At 46.2% G+C, this 20,698-nt stretch overlaps 1 protein-coding gene and 1 pseudogene across 2 annotated transcripts; one reads left to right on the top strand and one right to left on the bottom strand.

Moving 5' to 3' along the window:
* The first annotated feature begins 1,381 nt into the window (after positions 1–1,381).
* LOC124704051 (peptidyl-prolyl cis-trans isomerase FKBP17-2, chloroplastic-like) lies at positions 1,382–20,230 on the top strand. Of its 2 annotated transcripts, XR_007003453.1 has the most exons (4): positions 1,382–1,897; positions 1,997–2,041; positions 2,120–2,525; positions 20,112–20,230. XR_007003453.1 is itself a non-coding variant. In XM_047236292.1 (3 exons), the coding sequence occupies exons 1-3, from the start codon at positions 1,545–1,547 to the stop codon at positions 2,472–2,474; spliced, it is 753 nt and encodes a 250-aa protein (XP_047092248.1). In that variant the 5' UTR covers positions 1,384–1,544; the 3' UTR covers positions 2,475–2,672. The 2 variants fall into 2 exon arrangements, 1 of the variants encoding a protein (XP_047092248.1); XM_047236292.1 differs by lacking the exon at positions 20,112–20,230 and having other exon boundaries at positions 1,384–1,897; positions 2,120–2,672.
* Positions 4,565–19,688, bottom strand: LOC124704052 (annotated as a pseudogene).
* Positions 20,231–20,698: the final 468 nt, after the last annotated feature.

Genomic DNA, 20,698 nt, shown 5'->3' with positions numbered 1-20,698 from the left:
GATGTCTAGTTACTAGAGATAAGACTTAAAAAAATTCATTGTACATCATGTTTTACTGTCATATCTAGATTACATGACACAGTTAAGATAAAACGGTCTTATCACCCATTTCACATGCCCTTAGGGCATCTCCAGCGGCGCGACCGTTTTCATCCGCCGTGACCGGAAATGCGTCTGGCACCACCTCCAGCGGCGCGACGCATAGTGAGCGGGCCGTCCGCGGAGACGCAAACCTGGCCCAAATATGCGCCTGGGATGCGTCTGCGCGGACGCTCGGCGGACGCGGAAAGTGTCCGCTCGCGTCTGGCGGATGTTTTGTCTGGCCCACCAGGCAGTGATGCAGCATCGATGCGTCTTCTCCGCCGCATACTGGCGCCGAGGCGTCGCTTCGGCAGTCTGCGGCCACGTTAATGGCGATTACTCGCGTGCCGCGCGGCCGTCGCCTACCTCTGCGCACGTAGTAATGGCGATGCCACGCGTGGCGTGGCGCGGCCGGCGCCCTGCCTCCGACCTATATAAAAAGGGGCGCGAGCATCTCATCTCCTCCCCACAAAACCCTAGCCGCCGGCCGCCGTAGCGCCGCTTCCGCTCAGCCCTAGCGAGATCCGCCATGAGCAGCGCCGGACGCGGCCAGGCTGCCGCGCCTCCACCTCCACATTCACCTCCCACTCCACCTCCCCCGGCCTCGAGCTCCGACGACGAGTTCGACTCCGAAGACAGCACCGACTTCCTCCACCCGGTCAGGGACGCCGCGGCCCTGGCTGAAGCGGAGAAGGGAGCAGAGGAGGAGCGGGCGGCCCATGCGGAGGTCGACGCCGAGCTGGAACAGCGCAGGCTGGCCGCCGCCGCTGCAGTAGAGGACTCCGACTCGGAGATATCTTGGTCCTCCGATGACCCTGATGCGCCTACGTCGGAGGAGAAGGCGGCGGAGCAGAGGGCCATCGTCGAGTCTTTCAAGACGCTGAAGGACGACGCCGCCAACGCGAGGCTGGAGCAGTGCCTGCAAGAGGACGCGGCGGCGCACCGAGCCATAGTGGCCGCGCGGGAGGCGGCGGAGAAGCAGGCGACGGAGCGACGCAACGACGGTGCCGGCCCGTCCGGAAGCAAGTAGTCTAGACCTATAGATCTACTTTGTATAGTTTTTATGCATTCATATGTACTAGTTTGAAAGTTTTTAACTATGTTGTAATTCAAAAAATGGGTCACCCCGGTGGAAGCACACCCAGACGCAAACGGACGCGCGAACAAAATATATATCCGCAAGGCGACGCAAACGGATGCTCGCGACCACTTTTGGGCGTCCGGAATGCGTAGCATCGCTGGGATGCCCTTAGAAGCCATTGGCGGAGCAGAGGTAAAGAATAAGTAGAAGAACTGGATAAGCCTCCCGTGGCCACATTTCAGTCCAAGAGGCGCAGAAGAACACAGCCAAAAATAATCTCAAGAACATAGAAGGCTAGCCAAATATCCGACTCCATCCTCCCAGCTCAGCTCAGCTCTGCTCTGCCCACGTACTACGGTCTCACTAATCGTGCCGCGCCGCCATGGCAACTTTCTTGGGTAGCTCCCCGGCCTTCCTCGCCAGGCCCGCGGCCAAGCCGCAAGTCTCGTGCGCGCCGCCCTCGCGCCCGCCCAGCGCCCAGCCGTCGTCCGAGCAGCCACCACCGCAGCAACAGGCCATGCAAGCCGAGACGCAGCCGCAGCCGCAGGCTGTGCCGTCGAGGGCTCCGAAGCGCGCAGCGACGTCCGCGGACTCCACAGACTGGGTCGCGTCGTCGTTGACGCGGCGGTTCGGCATCGGCGCCGGGCTGGCCTGGGTCGGGTTCCTGGCATTCGGCGTGGTGTCGGAGCAGCTCAAGACCCGCTTCGAGGTCGCGCAGCAGCAGGCCAACACCAAGTCAGTGACAGTTCCACCGCGCGCTAATCTCTCAGCTCCATTAATCATCATCCATACCCTGGTTAACTAATTCACTGCACGCATGTCTTTGTTTCACAGGGACGTGGAGGAGGAGAAGGAGGTCGTCCTGCCCAATGGAATCCGGTAAGCGATTCGCCAGCTTCACACCTACGTTCTTGGCTAGCACTGGCCACTTGAGCTCTGACAGCAACGATGGTTCAGGTACACCGAGCTGCGGGTGGGCGGCGGCGACGTGGCGCGGCCGGGCGACCTGGTGGTGATCGACCTGCAGGGGCGGGTGGCCGGCGGCGAGGCGTTCGTCGACACCTTCGGCGACGGGAAGAGGCCGCTGGCGCTCGTCATGGGATCCAGGCCCTACACCCGGGGGATGTGCGAGGGCATCGAGTACGTGCTGCGGTCCATGAGGAACGGCGGCAAGCGGCGGGTGGTCATCCCGGCGAGCCTGGGCTTCGGCGAGGACGGCGCCGACTTCGGGGACGAGCACGTGCAGGTGCCTCCCGGGGCGACGCTGGAGTACGTCGTGCAGGTCGACAAGGTGTCCATCGCGCCGGCGTGAAGCTCGTCTCCGTCGTAGTAGGTAGATGATCAAATTGTGACGCTCAGAGGGGAAACCATCAGAGTTCATATCCTATCGCGCGCGTCCCTCTCCCATGTGATTATGTGAACTAATACCGAAACTGCGTTCGCACAGTTGCGATTTGGGAGAACCATTATGCAGATTCAATCTTGATAAAATTGAAATTACTTATGAAAAGATACAGTAGTTGAATTCATGGTGACCTTCACAATCAAACAAGAGCCTGTACCCAACAAGGGAAAAAAATTCGAACCATGCAAAAGTCTTGCATGTTATATACTACTAAGGTTACGCAGCGACCAAAAAAGACTACCAAAAAACAAGGAAAATTCATAGAAACTAGACACAATTCATCAGACTAAGAAAAGAGAACTAGACTATCAGACTAAGTTAAACTGGAGGCGCGGACGCGAACCGGCAATACAGGCCCAAGAGCGCCACCGCGACGAACGCCCTGCATACACGCGAGACCACCGTCCGGCAGCGGCTGCCGCCTGTGGCAATCTCGCCGCTCATTTCCTCTTCCTCTTCCTCTTCCTCTTCCTCTTCACTCATCTCCTCGTCTAGTTCAGTCGGCGGTGCAGCGGGGGTCTCTGTTTTCTTCTTCTTCGCCGTCTTAATCTTCTTGCGACGTTTTGCGGGCTTGGCGCCATTACCTGGACCTGAACGTACACCGACATTCGTACCGTCGATGTTATCAGCCGGCGGCGCCTCTTCGACCTCGGCGGTCTCTTCGTCGCTGAGGAGAGCCCACATGTTGGCGCCGGTGACCATGACGTCTTCGGCGACGGTCGGCTTGCCTGTTCGCGATGCCACCGTCCGGCGGCGGCCGCCACGGGCCGCGACCACGGAAAACATCGCTTCTTCCTCTTTTTCTTTACTCGCCTCTTCTGACAAATAGTATCTGCGCATCCACATGTTGGTCAGCTCCTCGTCGTCGGCGGCCGCCGCGGCCTGCTTGTTCTCCCCAGCGGCAACGTCGATCTGCACCTTGCCGCCGCCATCCACGATGGCAGCCGACGCTGGCTCGGCCTGCTTGCTGCACCCGGCAGCGCTTTTCGTATTCATCTTGGCACTGTTGAGACGCTTCGCCGGCTTGGCGACGTTATGAGCCGATGGCGCCTCCTCCACCTTGACGGCAGTGATGGCGGCGGCTTTCTTGAGCTTTTGTTCCACGACGTCCACGGCGAGGTTAGTGGCCGCCGCGCTGTGGCCGGGGTCTTTGTCCAGGAGGAGAGCCCACATGTTGGCGCCGGTGACCGTGACGCCTTCATCAACAGTCGGCTTGCGTTTCCGCGTGGCGACCTTCCGGCGGCTGCCGCCACCGGCCGCGACCACGGTAAACATGGCTTCTTCTTCTACTTCTTTACTCGTCTCTTGTGACAAATATCTGCGTATCCACATGTCGGTCAGCTCCTCGCCGTCGTCGGCTGCCGCGGCCTGCGTGTTGTCCCCAGCGGCGCCGTTGATCTGCACTTTGCCGCCGACATCCACGATGGCTGGCGACGCCGCCTCGGCCTGCTTGCTGCGCTTGGCGACGCTTTTCGTATTCGTCTTGGCCTTGTTCACACGCTTCGCCGGCTTGACGACGGTAGGAGCCGACGGCGCCTCATCCACCTTGACAGCAGTGACGGCGGCGGCTTTCTTGAGCTTTTGTTCTACGACGTCGACGGCGAGATCAGTGGGCGCCGTGCTGTGGCCAGGGTCTTTGTCGAGGAGGAGAGCCCACATGTTGGCTCCGGCGATCGCCATACCTTCCGCTCCCGTCTCAATCGATATGGATCGATCAACAAGAGTGCAGACGAAAGTTTATGCTGCAATGCTGCCTTGACTACAAATTATATGCCAAAACAGGACAGCTAGAACGTGATACTCGACCACCTACGCACGGCCGTATATAAGGGCTGGGGCAAAGTGTTCGCCCCGGACGCGTATGTACTCCGAGTCGAATCAGATGCCGCATTGTACTCCGAGTCGGAGGCAGACAAGGCATACGGGAAAGAGGAGTCCAAACCAAATACTGCTTGGGCCGAAATCCAAAAGTTGAAGGGCATATACATCCAACCTTATAATTGTAGAGATATCTTTTCAATACTATGGAAAATACATATGCACAAACTCACTCTAAACCCTTGAAATCAAGGAGAAATAACCAGTGATCCACAATAACAGTGTACATGTATAATCAATCAAGATAAAGCAGAACAATGCACATTCAGTTGCTCAGCTGACAGGGTCACGTTCCGGCCCAGGATTGTAGAGGGGTAGCTCCAGGAGGAATGCTACCTTGAACCAATCAGGCAGGGCTCCATATACGACAGGTGGCAACGGGATAAGAGGGCTGCAGAGGAACAAAGGCCGGTACATAAATCAGCAACTCTCTCTTAGAGAGAAGAGAAGTGGCTATGAAGAGACCTGAAAATGACCCTGCATAAGAATGCTGCTTACCTTGTGGTGTTCTTGTATGTGCGGTACTCTTCTGACCGACCGAAGCGCTTATCAGCAGATGACTTCACATGGAAATATAGAAGAGAGGTGCATCAGCATTGAGATAAATATATAGCAACCTAGTGACGGATTGCGAATGCACGAGATTAGAGGTTAACCTCAAGAAGTGGGATCTCACTAAGGCTGGTGCCAATGCATAGCCTCACTCTCACCCGCCACGTCAGCTTTTTTCCTCACTCTCACCCCACGGTGCCAGTGCACGGGCTATAATGCCAGCTCTCACTTCTCTCTCCTCCACATCAGCTTTTCTCTATCCTCGACATCAGCATTTCTTTTTTAGATTACAACATTAAAAATAATGCAAGGAAATTATTTTATTGAACTAAAATTGTTACCGATTACATCATAAAAAAAATTAAATAAAAATTTGAAAATATTACATAAAAATTAAAAAAATTACATAATCTAGGCATTAGCCCACACATGCTCAATCAAATCATGCTGGAGCTGTGTATACATCGGTGAGTCCCTCATTTCGTTGTCCATCTGAATCCTGGCTGCTAGCTTTGGTGGTGCATGGTTGTGTATTGCAGGGCCGACATTGGACTCAACTGTCTCATAGTTGTTCTCCAAATTTGTACCACGCTCATCGTCGATGATCATGTTGTGCAGAATGACACATGCACACATGATCAACCCAAGAGTACGCTTCGAGTAGGAGCGTCCCGGAACTGCTAGAATGTTGAACCTAGCCTTCAGCATTCCAAAGGCACACTCGACATCTTTGCGCCAAGCTGATTGAGCAGCAGTGAACACTCGCTGCTTTTCACTTTGTGGAAGAGTAACACCTTTCATGAACACTGGCCAGGAGGGGTAGATGCCGTCGGCAAGGTAGTAACCATAGTTGTACTCGTGTCCATTCACCGTGAAGTTCACTACGGGTGCTTCTCCCCTAAGCACATCAGTGAACAGCGGCGACTGGTTGAGTACATTGATGTCGTTGTTGGACCCGGCCACTCCAAAAAAGGCATGCCAGATCCAACGGTCATACGACGCAACGGCTTCTAAGATTATGGTAGGGTGCTTGATGTCTCCCCTTGTGAACTGACCAGCATGAGCCACTGGGCAGTTCCTCCACTGCCAATGCATGCAATCGATGCTCCCTAACATGTCCGGAAAGCCACGCTCCTCGGTTTTCGCTAACAGACGCTGAGTATCCTCGACAGCTTGGTCGACGGCAAAACGTCTCCCCGTAACAGTCAATGATGCCTTCACGAATCTATCTAGACAATCTGATGAAGTTTGTCTAGCTAACTTAAGCCACTCATCTATTGTATCTGCAGCGGCTCCATAAGCTAACAGACGCAAAGCCGCAGTACACTTTTGCATGGGAGAAAAACCAGCACGGTTGAGAGCATCAACTCTTTAGGTGAAATACGGAGAGTATTCACCCAATCTATCCACAATGCGCAGAAAGAGGGATCGTCTCATCCGGTACCTTCGCCGAAAGTAGCTCGGAGGATAATTGCAGTCGTCGGCGAAGTAGTCCTCGAAGAGCCGATCGTGGGCACCCAGACGATCACGCCTGATGAACTCTCGGCGGCGTCGCGGCCGTCTTGGCTCCGGATCCTCGTTGAGCATCTCCTCCTCATACTCCGCCTGGAATGCAGCGATCATATCACCCTCCATTCCGTCGCTCGAACTGCTGCTAGACGAAGACATGGCGTTGAGAGGAGTGGAAATGGAGAGTAGAGGAGATGAAGTGAGGTGTGGAATGAGTGAAACCATATGGGGGTATTTATAGGAGATTTTTGAACCAGCAACGACTACCCCAACGACTAGCTGAGGTGGACCAATCAGATCGCGCCACCTCAGCCCCTCTCTCTCGCCCGGCCTCTCGCCCGCTCCCGCCAACGCTCTCGCCCCGCTCCCGCCCGCCTCTAGCCCCCCTATCGCCCCCAACGCGGGCGGCAGCCGGGCGGTAGCGGGCGCTACCGCCGGGCGCCCGCGCCACCGCCCCGCGCTGGCCTCTCGCCCCACTCCCGCCCGCCTCTCGCCCCGCCGCCGCCGCTACCGCCCGTCCTCACGCCTGCGTTGGCACCAGCCTAACGAAAAGAAGCAACAACGTCAGGAAGATGGGTCCCAAGATTACGAGCCATTCAGCTCCCGAGAGAACCGGGGCTGATGCTACAAACACGCCCCACCAAAGTAACATCTGCATCATAGCAAATTGTCAAACGCATGCCTGGATACGCACAACCAATATTCCATATCAAAGTGCTTAGAAGTTAGAACCATAAAGTAGTGAGCTAACATTCTCACTGTATCTAAAATAGCATAGACTTGTTTCTGTATTCAAAATTGATTTGTCAATCTGTCATTATAGAGACTACACAAGAGGTTATGTACAGTAACTATTTTCACATTCACTATGCCGCCAACCTTATTATACAAGCTTAGCTGTACTAGTTGACATATGAAGTCCAGGGAGAATTTGGACCTCAAATACAGTTGACAATTAGCAGCCAGTTGTTATCATATTAGGTATGTGTGGGATATTTCTTGCTTAGAGATGCCTTAATTTTGCAAAGTGTGCCTAAATCACCAAAACCAGAACAAGCATGATGTATTTCACGTTGTTGCGGATAATAGTTAGTGCATCCTAGAGAAAGGAGAAGCCCAGATTGAGAAGGTAAGCAACTGAGAAGGTAAACAACAGATTTGTTAGGCATTAAGGATGATAGTTCGACCCATAAATAAAACCACGGTCAACTATAAATTAAGATTCTATGATCTGTATGCAAACAATAATCAAATTAAATCGACTTACCTCGCCAAAGTAATTTGGGTGGCGAGTATAACTCCAAAGACCCACATTACACCACTTTCCCTTATTGCTTGGAGGTTCTTGAACTTAAGCTTCTGTTGATCTGCTATAGCTTCCACAGATAATCCAATGACCCACATGATCCAACCAATGATATCCCGAGCTCAATCGAAGGGTTTCTGTCACTGGCATTTACAATTGTAACAGGCAAGCTGACAGTCCAAACCTGCATAGCCTGCCCAAATTAGGATAAAAGGCCTGGTGAGGTTCTCTCTGGGATGACCTGAACACTTAACCTGATCTATATGCTTAATATAAGTTGTGAAACATACCTGGAAAATCCAAAAGACAGCTAATTTTCCCAACTTGCTGCGCATCTCATCGAACCGCTTATCCTCTCCCCAAATCAAAATCCTAGATAGCACAAGGCAAAATAAGAATTAGCAGCTTTCAGAAGAACAATATGCTTTTGCTCAGACTAACGATTAGTTGTGTTATTGTGCTAGCAGCTAAATAGTAATGTGAGTCATAGGTAAAAAAAAAATAGCTTTTAGGGAGAAAGAAGAAAAAGCAATCTTGAACAGCAAGCAAATAATGGTTATTCTCATATCTAGAAAGTTGAAACAGAGCAACAACTTGAATTATCAGAACTCTATATGCACTTGAGGTTCAATGGTATGTGTGTGCCTGCATCTGCACTTTTTTCTCGAACACACGCCTAAGCGAGTGTCTTTGTATATTAGAATGTAGGATAACGTAGCATAGAAAACAAAAATTTTCCTACCGCGAACACGCAATCCAAACCAAGATGCAATCTAGAAGACGGTAGCAACGAGGGGGTATCGAGTCTCACCCTTGAAGAGATTCCAAAGCCTACAAGATGAGGCTCTTGTTGCTGCGGTAGACGTTCACTTGCCGCTTGCAAAAGCGCGTAGAAGATCTTGATCACGATCGGTTCCGGCGCCACGAACGGGCAGCACCTCCGTACTCGGTCACACGTTCGGTTGTTGATGAAGACGACGTCCACCTCCCCGTTCCAGCGGGCAGCGGAAGTAGTAGCTCCTTCTTGAATCCGACAAAGCACGACGGCGTGGTGTCGGTGGTGGTGGAGAATCCCGGCGGAGCTTCGCTAAGCGTGCGGGGAAGAAGGAGGAGTGGGGCGGCTAGGGTTTGGGGAGAGGGGTGGCCGGCCTCCAAGGGGTGCGGCCAAGGTGGTGGCTTTGGTGTATCCTGCCTCCTCCCCTATGCCCCTCATTATATAGGTGGAACCCAAGTGTTGGTGTCCAAGTCTTCGAATAAGACCCGAAACCAAATCCTTCCATAGGAGGGGCAATCCTAGCCCAACTAGGACTCCCACCCAAAAGTGGGATTCCCACCTCCCATGTGGGGTGGCCGGCCCCCTATGGTGGAGTCCACTTGGGACTCCACCCCATCTAGGGCTGGCCGGCCATGGAGGTGGAGTCCCTTGTGGACTCCACCTTCCTTGGTGGTTTCTTCCGGACTTTTCTAGAACCTTCTAGAACCTTCCATAGAACCTTCCGCGACATTTTTATTCACATAAAATGACATCCTATATATGAATCTTATTCTCCGGACCATTCCGGAACTCCTCGTGATGTCCGGGATCTCATCCGGGACTCCGAACAAATATTCGAACTCCAATCCATATTCAAGTTCTACCATTTCAACATCCAACTTTAAGTGTGTCACCCTACGGTTCGTGAACTATGTGGACATGGTTGAGTACTCACTCCGACCAATAACCAATAGCGGGATCTGGAGATCCATAATGGCTCCCACATATTCAACGATGACTTTAGTGATCGAATGAACCATTCACATACGATACCAATTCCCTTTGTCACGCGATATTTTACTTGTCCGAGGTTTGATCTTCGGTATCACTCTATACCTTGTTCAACCTCGTCTCCCGACAAGTACTCTTTACTCGTACCGTGGTATGTGGTCTCTTATGAACTTATTCATATGCTTGCAAGACATTAGACGACATTCCACCGAGAGGGCCCAGAGTATATCTATCCGTCATCGGGATGGACAAATCCCACCGTTGATCCATATGCCTCAACTCATACTTTCCGGATACTTAATCCCACCTTTATAACCACCCATTTACGCAGTGGCATTTGATGTAATCAAAGTACCTTTCCGGTATAAGTGATTTACATGATCTCATGGTCATAAGGACTAGGTAACCATGTATCGAAAGCTTATAGCAAATAACTTAATGACGAGATCTTATGCTACGCTTAATTGGGTGTGTCCATTACATCATTCATACAATGATATAACCTTGTTATTAATAACATCCAATGTTCATGATTATGAAACTAATCATCCATTAATCAACAAGCTAGTTAAGAGGCATACTAGGGACTTCTTTGTTTGTCTACATATCACACATGTACAAATGTTTCGGTTAATACAATTATAGCATGATATATAAACATTTATCATAAACATAAAGATATATAATAATAACCACTTTATTATTGCCTCTAGGGCATATCTCCTTCGAGTCTCCCACTTGCACTAGAGTCAATAATCTAGTTTACATTTGTAAAGATATAACACCTTGGCCTTATGGTGCTTTATCATGTATTGCTCACGGGAGAGGTTTTTAGTCAACGGATCCGACACGCTCGTAAACGTATGTATTTTGTAATTCATTTGCGTCTCAACGCATCACTCATTTCCAAATGAGTCGACATTAAATATGTTTGGTCTTTTGGTGGAACCTTAATTCCGCTGGTCTGAAATATGTCACTAATATTGTCACACACAATATAGCTTCAAAGTTCGACTGCGTCGGAAATACACCAAGTTCTGAAAGAACCTCATGACTTAACATCCTTTGTTATTGTCAAAACAATGACATATTCTGTCTTCTTTTGTAGAATCCGTCACAATATTTAGAACTCTTCTAAATCTAGCATAGACAACTTCTAGCTCATTGTGCTACTTTTAAACAACACTTAATCTAATTTGAGATTGAAATTATATTTTATATGTGACAAAACCAATATCGGTGTAACACCTTACAGACGATTTGTTTGTCATTTCTTCATACAAAAATATATATATATATATATATCCTTAGTTCTTCTAAAGTACTCAAGGATATTCTTACTCGTCAGTCCAATGATCATCATATGAATCATTCTGGTATATGCTCATAACACTTTATAGCACATGATATCTGATTGTGTACCATATTATTCGTGATCTATAATCACTCATGTGTTTTTACTCATTGAGTGTCAGATACACTCAAGTCTTGTTAAAACTTCACATGACAAGAACATTTTCTTAATATTTCTATATTGAACTACTTCAATATCCATCATATGTACTTTGACTTAAACTTATTTATGTGTTTCATTCTATCTTCATAGATCTTGACACTAAATTCGTTTCAGTCCATATCCTTTCATTGAAGTTAATTCTCAATGAAACCTTTTTAATCAAGTATATAATTACATCATTTATAACCAACTATATGTCACCTACATAAAGTATTATAAATGTGTCTTAGCGCTCCCACTTAATTTCTTGCAAATGCAAGTCTCTTCATCGTCTCCGATGAAATCAAAAACTCTTTGACTATTTCATCTAGTGAAGATTCCAACTCCGTGATACTTACTTCATCCAATTGAAGCTTGTATACCTATCTAGTATTCCATGGACCAACAAAACTCTTGGTTGTATCTTGTATACACCTTTAATACATACTTCGATAAGTAATGTATTTTGCCATCCTACTAGCATATCTCATAAAAGAAATATGTAGTGATTACTAGAATAATCCACATAGACTATAAGCATTGCTACGGAAGATCTAATCTTATCGTATTCAACTCTTTGAACATTGTCGTAAACAATTTTTCGATAAGTCAAGCTTTCTTCAAGGATATTTCATCCAAGTCTATCAATTTCATAGATCCATTTACTTTCATAAAGTATTCATCTATCTTGGATTTCATGGCGCATGGCCATTTTAACGGAGTCATGGCCCATCATAACTTCTTTGTTTTGTAGTTGGTTTATCATTGTTCAAAATCAATCCTTTGTCCACAAATCATTTATTTGATCACAAAGTAAACCATACCTACAAGGTTCAATATGTACTTCGATCTCCATGGCTAAAACACTTTGTAGTCATGAGAGCCATGATCGTCGTGGCCGCTTCCGAAACTAATTCCGATGCTGCGCTACTCGATCATTATGCTCAGGTTCATAAACCTTATCAAATTATATTGTCCTCCCACTCAAATACTTCACTCGAAACAATTTCTCGGAAATAAGAAACATTGACAAACACTTTTGTCTTTATCTTGTGGGAAGAATTCCCAATTAAATCTCTGGGATAACCAACAAAGACATTCATCCGATTTTGGTTGACTATTAGGGTTTATACCCATGCCATAACTTGTATGGTGTCATTTCAATGGATCATGATGATGCTCTATTCAGTGTAAAAGCGGTAGTCACTAAAGCATAATCCACAAAAATATAATGGCATCAATATTTTATCTCATCATTGATCCAACAAAGTTTGGACATATCTCTTGGATACTTCATCATCACTATGATACTCCAAGAAACGTAAGTTGTAGAACAATTTCATAACTCTCTTAGATGTTCGCTAAAACTCGTAATTCAAATATTTCCACCATGATCCAATCATAGATATTTGATTTTTCTATTACGATGATTTCCACTTCATGCTGAAATTTATTTGAATCCTATTCAAATGTTTCAAACTTTTCCTTATTGAATATATCCACATATATACTCAATTCATTGTTTGAAAGTTTTCATGAAGTAGAAGAATCTTCCGCACACAACTATGCCCAATGAACCACATATATCATTATGTATGTTTTCACTAAGTTAGTTTGCCCGTTCAACTCTTCGGCCTATGAACGGTATTTCAGTCATTACCTTTTAGAAAAGATTTTGCAAGTGCCAAACGATTCAACAAATCGAATGACTCCAAAAATCCATTTGCATGGAGTTCCTTCATGCGATCCTTTCTAACATGACCTAAATTGCGGTTCCACAAATAAGTGGAATTTCAAATCACTTGCCTTATGGCATTTTTAGCGTCGATGTTATGTATGTGTGTTTCACCATTAAGATTTATAATAACTTATCCATCGTACATGGAGTAATGTCATAATTTGAACAACTCATTGTTTTCATTTGACCGAGCAAAATAACAATTATTAAGTTCTTTATTATAAATTCTAAGGGCTAGATAGAATGCCAACGACGAACATAATAACACTTTATTTTGTTCCAGACGTGCATTCCTATCATATTCCTTGTCAGTCACTTAGGCCATTGTATTCTTGTATTGCGTTGTTTTGTATGACACTTCATACCAACCAATATGGTACTAATACCCAAGAATTTCATTGTGTGACTTAACTAGGAATACAACCATAACATGTATATCATTTATATACACCCGAGCTAGACTTTCTAGTCTTTTCTTTTCTTTTGCCAAAATATCTTTTGCAGTTTCTCTTTTAGCTTTTCTCATTATTCAGAAAAACATTTCAACATCAATAACTTCTAGGTTTGTTGGTCAAATACCAATAACCTTGAGGTTCTTACTTTGAAGTTGATCATCATATGACAAGTATTTCACTATTAGTAAATTTGTAATATGATGAACAATTTCACTCATAATTTTATCCATCAATTCATGATAACTTTCTAAGACCATGTCTGTACATGCTAGGCTCATAAAGTTTAAACCTTAGTATTCGCATATGCAAATCTGGCTTGCACCCGTTGGAAGCACACGTAGAATCTATAACACCCGATCATCACGTGATGCTTCGAAACGACGAGTCTTAGCAACGGTGCATACTAAGGACAATCACTTCATGGATATGCGAATATCGTTAGTGCCCCAATAGTTGGAGGATTGGGACGCCTTGCGTCTTCAACCTTCGTACATTCCCATAAAACTTATGAGTTTATGTAGTCTCACCAAATTTATATTCTATCATCTTGCAATAAGGTCTTAGATATCACATATATCTCGTACCTTGATTATTTCTGAAAACTAAATTTTCAGCTCCTTACTTTTCAAACAGATTTGAACTTCAAGTTTCACGGAGACAAGATAACTTTAGGTACTAATTGAAATCATAGTTCTCTGAATCAACAAAGTGAGTTTCACTAAATGTTTGCAATAGGACTTAATCATTTCTTGATTCATTAACAATACGGTACCAAACCGTAAAGTTTCTAGTCAGATTTTAACAGTATTTCTATCTCAATTATAAGACTAGCGCATAGTAGTAAACAGATGCCAATACTACAAAATTAATTCAAAATACTACTCAGACTATGTTTATGATAATTAGTTCATGTTTTAATTTAATTACTAATGAACTCCCACTTAATACAACATCCCTCATAGTTGTTAAGTGGTACACGATCCAAATCCACTATACCAAAACCGATCATCACGTGAGATGATGTAGCTTCAATGGTGAACATCAACATGTTGATCATATCATCCATATGACTCGTGTTCAACCTTTCGGTTTCCGTTGTCCCGAGGCCATGTCCGTACATGCTAGGCTCGTCAAGCAAACCCAAGTATTCCGCGTGTGCAACATGGCTTACACCCGTTGTATGTGAATCGTTGAATCTATCACATCCGATCATCACGAGATGCTTCGAAACGACGAACTGTTACAACGGTGCATACAAGGGGAGAACACTTTATTATCTTGATATTAATGTGAGGGATCATCTTATAATGCTACCGTCGTGATCTAAGCAAAATAAGATGCATAAAGGATTAACATCACATGCAGTTCATATGTGATATGATATGGCCCTTTTGTCTTTGCGCCTTTGATCTTCATCTCCAAAGCACGGACATGATCTCCATCATCTTCGGGCATGATCTCCATCATTGTCGGCGTAGCGTCAAGGTTCATGGCGCCGTCTTCATGGTTGTTCACCTCATGTAGCAACTATTACAACTACTTTGAAATACTACTCAACATGAAATTTAAAGACAACCATAAGGCTCCTGCCGGTTGCCACAATACAATAATGATCATCTCATACATATTCATCATCACATTATGGCCATATCACATCACCAAACCCTGCAAAAACAAGTTAGACGTCTCTAATTTGGTTTGCATATTTTACGTGGTTTAGGGTTTTCGAGTAAGATCTAATCTACCTACGAACATGAACCACAACGGTGATACTAGTGTTGTCAATAGAAGAGTAAATTGAATCTTCACTATAGTAGGAGAGACAGACACCCGCAAAGCCTCTTATGCAATACAAGTTGCATGTCGAACGAGGAACAAGTCTCATGAACGCGGTCATGTAAAGTTAGTCCGAGCCGCTTCATCCCACTATGCCACAAAGATGCAAAGTACTCAAACTAAAGATAACAAGAGCATCAACGCCCACAAAACCATTGTGTTCTACTCGTGCAACCATCTATGCATAGACACGGCTCGATACCACTGTAGGATAACGTAGCATAGAAAACAAAAATTTTCCTACCGCGAACACGCAATCCAAACCAAGATGCAATCTAGAAGACGGTAGCAACGAGGGGGTATCGAGTCTCACCCTTGAAGAGATTCCAAAGCCTACAAGATGAGGCTCTTGTTGCTGCGGTAGACGTTCACTTGCCGCTTGCAAAAGCGCGTAGAAGATCTTGATCACGATCGGTTCCGGCGCCACGAACGGGCAGCACCTCCGTACTCGGTCACACGTTCGGTTGTTGATGAAGACGACGTCCACCTCCCCGTTCCAGCGGGCAGCGGAAGTAGTAGCTCCTCTTGAATCCGACAGCACGACGGCGTGGTGTCGGTGGTGGTGGAGAATCCCGGCGGAGCTTCGCTAAGCGTGCGGGGAAGAAGGAGGAGTGGGGCGGCTAGGGTTTGGGGAGAGGGGGTGGCCGGCCTCCAAGGGGTGCGGCCAAGGTGGTGGCTTTGGTGTATCCTGCCTCCTCCCCTATGCCCCTCATTATATAGGTGGAACCCAAGTGTTGGTGTCCAAGTCTTCGAATAAGACCCGAAACCAAATCCTTCCATAGGAGGGGGCAATCCTAGCCCAACTAGGACTCCCACCCAAAAGTGGGATTCCCACCTCCCATGTGGGGGGTGGCCGGCCCCCATGGTGGAGTCCACTTGGGACTCCACCCCATCTAGGGCTGGCCGGCCATGGAGGTGGAGTCCCTTGTGGACTCCACCTTCCTTGGTGGTTTCTTCCGGACTTTTCTAGAACCTTCTAGAACCTTCCATAGAACCTTCCGCGACATTTTTATTCACATAAAATGACATCCTATATATGAATCTTATTCTCCGGACCATTCCGGAACTCCTCGTGATGTCCGGGATCTCATCCGGGACTCCGAACAAATATTCGAACTCCATTCCATATTCAAGTTCTACCATTTCAACATCCAACTTTAAGTGTGTCACCCTACGGTTCGTGAACTATGTGGACATGGTTGAGTACTCACTCCGACCAATAACCAATAGCGGGATCCGGAGATCCATAATGGCTCCCACATATTCAACGATGACTTTAGTGATCGAATGAACCATTCACATACGATACCAATTCCCTTTGTCACGCGATATTTTACTTGTCCGAGGTTTGATCTTCGGTATCACTCTATACCTTGTTCAACCTCGTCTCCGACAAGTACTCTTTACTCGTACCGTGGTATGTGGTCTCTTATGAACTTATTCATATGCTTGCAAGACATTAGACGACATTCCACCGAGAGGGCCCGGAGTATATCTATCCGTCATCGGGATGGACAAATCCCACTGTTGATCCATATGCCTCAACTCATACTTTCCGGATACTTAATCCCACCTTTATAACCACCCATTTACGCAGTGGCATTTGATGTAATCAAAGTACCTTTCCGGTATAAGTGATTTACATGATCTCATGGTCATAAGGACTAGGTAACCATGTATCGAAAGCTTATAGCAAATAACTTAATGACGAGATCTTATGCTACGCTTAATTGGGTGTGTCCATTACATCATTCATACAATGATATAACCTTGTTATTAATAACATCCAATGTTCATGATTATGAAACTAATCATCCATTAATCAACAAGCTAGTTAAGAGGCATACTAGGGACTTCTTTGTTTGTCTACATATCACACATGTACAAATGTTTCGGTTAATACAATTATAGCATGATATATAAACATTTATCATAAACATAAAGATATATAATAATAACCACTTTATTATTGCCTCTAGGGCATATCTCCTTCATAGAAGGGGCCGCAAAGAGACGGAAAACTGTACAAACTGTAGCAGCGCTACAAGAGAAAGGCAGAAAACAAAAGAAAAGAACTAAAAGACAAGGACAAAAAGAAGAAAAGAAGAAGAAAACTATACATGGGTTAACATTTGTTAACCCATCGGCCAGGGACTCAGGGAGACTCTGGAGGTCGAGCATGGAGAGGTAAGCGATGTAACTCCTTGGCGCCGGCAAGAATCCATAGCCGAGCCTCTTCGAGGATTGAGAGTAAGAGATCCATGTGACAAGGGCTCAGGCTGTTGAAGACGACATCATTCCTGGATTTCCAAATTCTCCACAGGGTGAGGATGATGATGGACCTTGCAGCCTTGAGCAGGCTGGGGACGACACGAGTGGCAGCCGTCTCAAACCAAGACGAGAAAGTCTCATCCGGGCCTGGCAAGCAGGCCTGCACTTTGATGAGCAAAAGCCGGACATGCCTATTGATGTGAATGCAGCTGGCAACAGCCAACAGTATTCTGCGATAGCAAACAAGAATAATACTACCTATTAGATTTTGCGTGCTACTAATACTATTGAATGACCGGCACACTATATCGTCCATCTATTGTAAGTTCTGAAACAAATAAACGGGCGAGATCAACTACACAAGATCACATGAAGTCGTCTAGCAATAAAGATTACTTCATGAAAAAGAAGAAGAGATTAAGTGTAGGATAACGTTGCATAGAAAACAAAAAATTTCCTACCGCGAACACGCAATCCAAGCCAAGATGCAATCTAGAAGACGGTAGCAACGAGGGGGTATCGAGTCTCACCCTTGAAGAGATTCCAAAGCCTACAAGATGAGGCTCTTGTTGCTGCGGTAGACGTTCACTTGCCGCTTGCAAAAGCGCGTAGAAGATCTTGATCACGATCGCTTCCGGCGCCACGAACGGGCAGCACCTCCGTACTCGGTCACACGTTCGGTTGTTGATGAAGACGACGTCCACCTCCCCGTTCCAGCGGGCAGCGGAAGTAGTAGCTCCTCTTGAATTTGACAGCACGACGGCGTGGTGTCGGTGGTGGTGGAGAAATCCGGCGGAGCTTCGCTTAAGCGTGCGGGATATGGTGGAGGAGAGAGACCGCTAGGGTTTTGGGGAGAGGGGCGCCGGCTAGGGCACCCTTGAGAGGTGCGGCCATGGTGGTGGCTTGAGTGGCCGGCCAGCCCCTCTCTCCCCCTCTTTATATAGGTGGAGGCCCCAAGGTTTAGGTCAAAGAGTCCGAATAAGACCCCAACAAAACCTTCCAAGTGTCCAAACCTAGGGGGAGTGGGACTCCCCCTTTCCTTGGTAGGGTGGCCGGCCACCATGGTGGGGAGTCCACTTGGGACTCCTCCTCCCTTAGGTTGGCCGGCCAAGGTGGGTGGAGTCCCTCTGGGACTCCACCTTCCATCCTTATTTCTTCCGGACTTTTCTAGAACCTTCTAGAACCTTCCGTAGAACCTTCCGGATCATTTTAATTCACATAAAATGACATCCTATATATGAATCTTATTCTCCGGACCATTCCGGAACTCCTCGTGATGTCCGGGATCTCATCCGGGACTCCGAACAAATATTCGAACTCCATTCCATATTCAAGTACTACCATTTCAACATCCAACTTTAAGTGTGTCACCCTACGGTTCGTGAACTATGCGGACATGGTTGAGTACTCACTCCGACCAATAACCAATAGCGGGATCCGGAGATCCATAATGGCTCCCACATATTCAACGATGACTTTAGTGATCGAATGAACCATTCACATACGATACCAATTCCCTTTGTCACGCGATATTTTACTTGTCCGAGGTTTGATCTTCGGTATCACTCTATACCTTGTTCAACCTCGTCTCCCGACAAGTACTCTTTACTCGTACCGTGGTATGTGGTCTCTTATGAACTTATTCATATGCTTGCAAGACATTAGACGACATTCCACCGAGAGGGCCCAGAGTATATCTATCCGTCATCGGGATGGACAAATCCCACTCGTTGATCCATATGCCTCAACTCATACTTTCTGGATACTTAATCCCACCTTTATAACCACCCATTTACGCAGTGGCGTTTGATGTAATCAAAGTACCTTTCCGGTATAAGTGATTTACATGATCTCATGGTCATAAGGACTAGGTAACTATGTATCGAAAGCTTATAGCAAATAACTTAATGACGAGATCTTATGCTACGCTTAATTGGGTGTGTCCATTACATCATTCATACAATGATATAACCTTGTTATTAATAACATCCAATGTTCATGATTATGAAACTAATCATCCATTAATCAACAAGCTAGTTAAGAGGCATACTAGGGACTCTTTGTTTGTCTACATATCACACATGTACAAATGTTTCGGTTAGTACAATTATAGCATGATATATAAACATTTATCATAAACATAAAGATATAAATAATAACCACTTTATTATTGCCTCTAGGGCATATCTCCTTCATTAAGATCAAACTATACATAGTACAGCACGGGGCATGTGCTTGAACTTTTAAAAGAATGTATTGTTTTAGAACAACATACCTCATTAATAAAAACGATGCTAAACGAAGTCCCCAAACCATAACAAACGGTCAACACAACCTGAGAAAGGGAGCTGTGTTCAGAATAGATGAAGTTCCTTAAAAAACAATTATGTTGTGTTCTTTTGAAGATGAACAATTGTGATGATATCGTTTAAAAATAATACGTGGACGGACCACTTCATAGTCGGTATGACAGAAGAACGCCGTTATTCTCTGTTAGATAACCTTTCATATTCAAATGAAATGAGGTTATCTTCAAGATTTAATGTCTCAGTCGAGTATTAATTTCTGTTTTTTTTTTTACTTCGAAAAACAGAAGAGATTTTATTGGAACAGACATATGCCGGTCCTGTATTTCCTAATGGGTTTGGATAACCATGCCAGCACTTCATGAACACAGTTTCCATCTTAATTTTTATTTACATAACACACAATTTCCATCAAATTGTGACGCTTAGAGAGGAAACCATCAGAGTTCATATCCTATCGCGTCCCTCTCCCATGTGATTATGTGAACTAATACCGAAACTGCGTTCGCACAGTTGGGACTTGGGAGAACCATTATGCAGATTCAATCTTGAGAAATTACTTATGAAAAGATACAATAATTGAATTCATGGTGACCTTCACAATCAAACAAGAGCCAGTACCCAACAAGGGAAAAAAATCGAACCATGCAAAAGTCTTGCATGTTATATACTACTCAGGTTACGCAGCGACCAAAAAAGACTACCAAAAAAACAAGGAAAATTCATAGAAACTAGACACAATTCAGACTAAGAAAAGAGAACTAGACTATCAGACTATGTTAAACTGGAGGCGCGGACGCGAAACGGCAATACAGGCCCAAGAGCGCCACCGCGATGACCGCCCTGCATACACGCGAGACCACCGTCCGGCAGCGGCTGCCGCCTGTGGCAATCTCGCCGCCCATTTCCTCTTCCTCTTCACTCATCTCCTCGTCTAGTTCAGTCGGCGGTGCAGCGGGGGTCTCTGTTTTCTTCTTCTTCGCTGTCTTAGTCTTCTTGCGACGTTTTGTGGGCTTGGCG

Source organism: Lolium rigidum, chromosome 3 (genome assembly GCF_022539505.1).
Source record: "Lolium rigidum isolate FL_2022 chromosome 3, APGP_CSIRO_Lrig_0.1, whole genome shotgun sequence".
In the NCBI taxonomy this organism is placed as follows: domain Eukaryota; kingdom Viridiplantae; phylum Streptophyta; class Magnoliopsida; order Poales; family Poaceae; genus Lolium; species Lolium rigidum.
The sequence above is the reverse complement of the archived record's forward strand: the minus strand, read 5'-3'. Positions and strand labels throughout refer to the sequence as shown.

What these genes read in the sequence shown, in the direction of transcription:
- LOC124704051 (XM_047236292.1), top strand. Translation starts at nt 1,545, where the DNA reads ATGGCAACTTTCTTGGGTAGCTCCCCGGCCTTCCTCGCCAGGCCCGCG. An exon ending in CAGCAGCAGGCCAACACCAA is followed by an intron (nt 1,898 to 1,996) that starts GTCAGTGACAGT and finishes TTTGTTTCACAG; the next exon opens with GGACGTGGAGGAGGAGAAGG. An exon ending in GTCCTGCCCAATGGAATCCG is followed by an intron (nt 2,042 to 2,119) that starts GTAAGCGATTCG and finishes ACGATGGTTCAG; the next exon opens with GTACACCGAGCTGCGGGTGG.